This window comes from Arachis stenosperma, chromosome 6 (genome assembly GCF_014773155.1).
Source record: "Arachis stenosperma cultivar V10309 chromosome 6, arast.V10309.gnm1.PFL2, whole genome shotgun sequence".
Lineage (NCBI taxonomy): Eukaryota > Viridiplantae > Streptophyta > Magnoliopsida > Fabales > Fabaceae > Arachis > Arachis stenosperma.
Window position 1 is genome coordinate 65,751,756 of NC_080382.1, and position 4,076 is coordinate 65,755,831.

Genomic DNA, 4,076 nt, shown 5'->3' on the forward strand with positions numbered 1-4,076 from the left:
AATTTTAGGTGCATGTGATTCACCATAGCAGGGGCAATGCTGTTATGTTGATGATTTGTCTTGAACAAAACAAGGTCTTGTGATCCTCAAAATAATAATAATAATAATATATATATATGCAAATAATGCATGTACACATATTTATCTATTAATTAATTTGGCATGCCTCTGATCTGATCTAATCTAATCTAATCTAAACTTCCCTCATGCAATATAGCACCACACCTTATTGGTTTGTGTGTCTTTCAAAACAGAGAGAATCTTAATTTCCACAAACAGAGTGTAGTTCTGTTTCTGTTTAATTCCCCAAGAAGAGATATACAATGTTAGAGCAGAGTGATTTGTAAGTGGAATAAAAGAAACAAAGGTTTCTGTTGCTGAAAGGAGGAGCTTCTTGATTCTTATATTGGCTTTTTCATTCCCTTTTGAGAGAGAGAGCTAGTGAGTTACTATTACATTGCTTTGTTGTTTTCTTGCTCAAGGGAGAAAAAGTGTGGAGTACCTTCTTGGCTCACTCAATTATTTGATGAGGTTAGAAGCTATGAATTATTCATTCTTTGTTTCTTTCAACTTTAATTATTTGTTGAAATTTAGTGGATTCATATCTATTAAGAGCATAGTTCTAACAAGGCAATTATATTATTATTAAAATTAATGACGTGTTTGGTTTTTTGTTTTTTTTTTGGAATTTTTGTTTCTAAAAGTTTATGAAGGAAAAACTTCTAAAAGCATACTTTTATCTTTTTAATAAAACTACTAAAAGTAGAAAATACACACACCCTTTCTTTTGGTTTGAGTTTGGCTTTGTGTTCTTCATCGTTTCTTTCTTGAATTTCCGTTTTTTTTAATCTTTTTATTTTGGTAGGGGAGGAAGTTGAATATGAAAAAGATTGATAGTGTTTGGAATTTATGTCATGTATGATGTGATAATTTTATAATAATAAGATTGCAAAACAAATGAAATATGGTACCCCAAATAAAGTTTCTTGAGAGTCTTTTTCACATACATGTGGAATATGGTTGGGGATCATGTTTGGTAATTGCTTAGAACCTTTAATTTGCCGCTTAAAAGCATTGCATAAATCACTTTCATTCCCTTAAAGATGTGGAGTGAATAGAGAAAATTGTCTTGAGATAGTTTAACAAAGGAAACATTGATTATGGAGTAAATTACTAAAATTGTCTTTAATTTTTTAATATATATTGACAAAAGTATTTCTGTTTTTTGTATTCAGCAAAGCGTTTATGTATTTAACATAATTTTGTAAGAATACTTGAATACCTATTTAAAAAATACATATAAAAATTGTATCAAAATTTTATTTCTAGAATTTTTTTATTTTTTAAAGTATTTTTTGTCATTAACAAAATAAATTGTAAAAAATCATTTATTTGGCATAAAATTACCAAATTATAAGGATAAAAAGGTCTTTTTATCATGATTGTAAAAAATATATCAAAATACAATCTCTAAAATACATTTTGAAAATGTATATTTAATATTATAAAATTAAAAAATAAAAGATACTTTTATTAGCGTTTTCAAAAACTGAGAATAATTTTAGTGGTTTATTCTTAATTATAATATAGTAGCAGAGATACCATAAATGAGAGAAAACAAAGTACACTTTTTTTATTTTTTTTAAAGGTAAAGAAATAAAAAAGAAAAAAAAGAAAAAAGTATATGGATTTCTTATGTCCCTAACTCTAATGATATTGCTTCAAACATGCTTTCTCTAAAACTGGGGAATGTGAAAAGAAGAGGAAAAAAATGTTGCCTTGATTATGCATTTAAAATATTTCAATAATTGTAAGGATAAGTTGAATAATGACATCATATGAGAGGTTATTATTATGGTAGGAAAATTCAACACATAAAGGTGTCGGAAGATATTTTTTCCCCTCTCTTTAGTACAATTTCAATTGTGGATTTGTGGTCCAAATTTTTGGAGTGAGAGTCAGCCAAGGGAACGAACGGACAAATTATGTTAAAAGGAAGTTGATGTCATGATTTTGTATTAAGTGATTTAAGGCCACTCCATCATCCTTATTCCTTAGCTATATTCTTTTTTCTACATAAATACCTCTTTCAATTTGATAAGTTACATTATTTATGATTTATCATCTCATATAGAGGGGTACCATGAAGATGCACATGTGAACACAAATTTCCAACAAATCAAATGGTAGTTAACTGAAAAATCAAAGCTCGCTTAAAATTGGTAAGAAATAATGGAGAAGGTTGTGAGGTCATGCGACAAGGAATACATGAAGATGGCCATGCTCAAACATGAACAAACTTTCAGAGAACAGGTACTTCTCTTTCTCTTATTTCAATCCGCATTGTAATTAAACAACTTGATTGAAGAACGAGAATATATAGCAGTAGTCTTGTATGTTGTATCTTAGGCAAAGAATTCTTTCGAATTTGAAGCATGACATTGGAGGAGTATCTGTATATCAATAACACTCCAATATGAATCTTAGAAAGTTGGGGGCGAAAACCTTCATTATTATCTTTGTCTCATCCTCTCTTTCATTCTAGGCGCAATTTTACTATTTTAGTTGTTTACATTTTTTATATTTTTCTCAATTTCAAACATATTCAAATTGTGAACACAAAATATTCTCTAAATAAATGTATTTTTTGGTCTTTGACCATTTCTTAAAAAAATTATTAATCAATCCCTAATCATTTAAGTAAATAATCTAAGTAATTTTTATTAGTGATTTAAATTTTTCTGACACATCAGCTCATCAAGTTTAGGATTATTTGATTTCATTATTTAGATAATTAAAGATTGACGATTATAAATTTTTAATTGAATAAATTATCATTTGTATTCATAAAATATACCGATATTGACAAATGTATTCATATAAAAATAAAACGACAATTATAACCACGGAAGATGGTTTCCGTGTGCCAAGAGTAGCCGGACGTTGGTTACATAATTGGTCCGTTAGGGTATTTTTGGCATACGAAAACTATCTTCCGTGAGTACAATTGTCGTTTTATTTTTTATATGGATACATTGAGCGTTTATATCTTTCATGGATACAAATGATAATCTATTTTTTTTAAATTATGAAGAGTATTTTGTCTTTTAAATAAATAATTGGGATAAAAAATAACATTTACTCTAAAATACTTTTACAAACTCCAAAGACTTAAAATTTATGTTTATTCTACACAGGTATATGAACTTCACCGTTTATATAGGATTCAAAAGATACTAATGAAGAACATTGAAGTAAGTGAAGGAGGATGGTACTTCCACAACACCATTAGTAATATAACTTCAAATGGCCATATACATCATCAAAAGGGTACAAGTCAAGAAAAGCCACAACTAATGTTTCCATTCAATCTTGATCAACAACAACAACAACCACCTGTGCTGGAGGAACATATTGCAGAATCAGAAGATAATAATAATAATAATAATAATAATAATAATAATAATAATAATGGGATTTTAGATTTCATAGAAGAGAGTGAGATTGAGTTAACACTAGGGCCCTCAAGTTATTACAACAACAACAACCGCAAGATAATCAAGAAAGTTATTGTGACACCAATAACTTGGGATTCAGGGCATAGCTTGTCTTCTTCTTCAACTGGGTCAAGTGATGTCAACAACAAGACAAGGTTCCATAATAATAATGGAGTTGTTATTAGGCAAAATTTTGATGCTGTTGATGAAGAGCGTTTGAGACAAGAGAGTTTGAAGAAACAAGCACCTTGGCTTTTTCATCAAGTATTCAATCTCAATCTGAATATGACTCGGGAAAAGAAACATAAATAAAAATCTAATATGTCGCGCTGTGTGTGATGATGTATATAATCTGAGGTATTTTTAATTTAAATTATTACTTTATGTGATTAATTCAAAGAGTTTTGATGCGACTACTAACTCTGTAGATGATGTTCTTGTGTGGAATGTTCTCCGGGTAAGTTATCAAAAATTATACCATAGGTTATTAAAATTTAAATTAGATAAAAGATTAAAGTTCATTATAGTGTGACATGTGAGTTAAATTTTAATTTGTCCCTGATTCAAAATGACTTCTAT

The 4,076-nt window shown here is 28.6% G+C and overlaps 1 protein-coding gene across 3 annotated transcripts; it reads left to right on the forward strand.

Moving 5' to 3' along the window:
- The first annotated feature begins 259 nt into the window (after positions 1 to 259).
- Positions 260 to 4,076, forward strand: LOC130933327 (uncharacterized). 3 transcript variants are annotated; one of them, XM_057862915.1, is made up of 3 exons: positions 260 to 531; positions 2,135 to 2,313; positions 3,198 to 4,046. In XM_057862915.1, exons 2-3 carry the CDS (start codon positions 2,233 to 2,235, stop codon positions 3,807 to 3,809), a joined length of 693 nt encoding a protein of 230 aa, XP_057718898.1. In that variant the 5' UTR covers positions 260 to 531; positions 2,135 to 2,232; the 3' UTR covers positions 3,810 to 4,046. The 3 variants fall into 3 exon arrangements, with proteins under 3 accessions (XP_057718898.1, XP_057718899.1, XP_057718897.1); XM_057862916.1 differs by lacking the exon at positions 260 to 531 and having other exon boundaries at positions 2,019 to 2,313; positions 3,224 to 4,076; XM_057862914.1 differs by lacking the exon at positions 260 to 531 and having other exon boundaries at positions 2,023 to 2,313; positions 3,198 to 4,041.

Coding starts and splice junctions, on each gene's coding strand:
- LOC130933327 (XM_057862915.1), top strand. CDS start 2,233: ATGGAGAAGGTTGTGAGGTCATGCGACAAGGAATACATGAAGATGGCC. Junction 2,314..3,197: donor AACAAACTTTCAGAGAACAG/GTACTTCTCTTT, acceptor TATTCTACACAG/GTATATGAACTTCACCGTTT.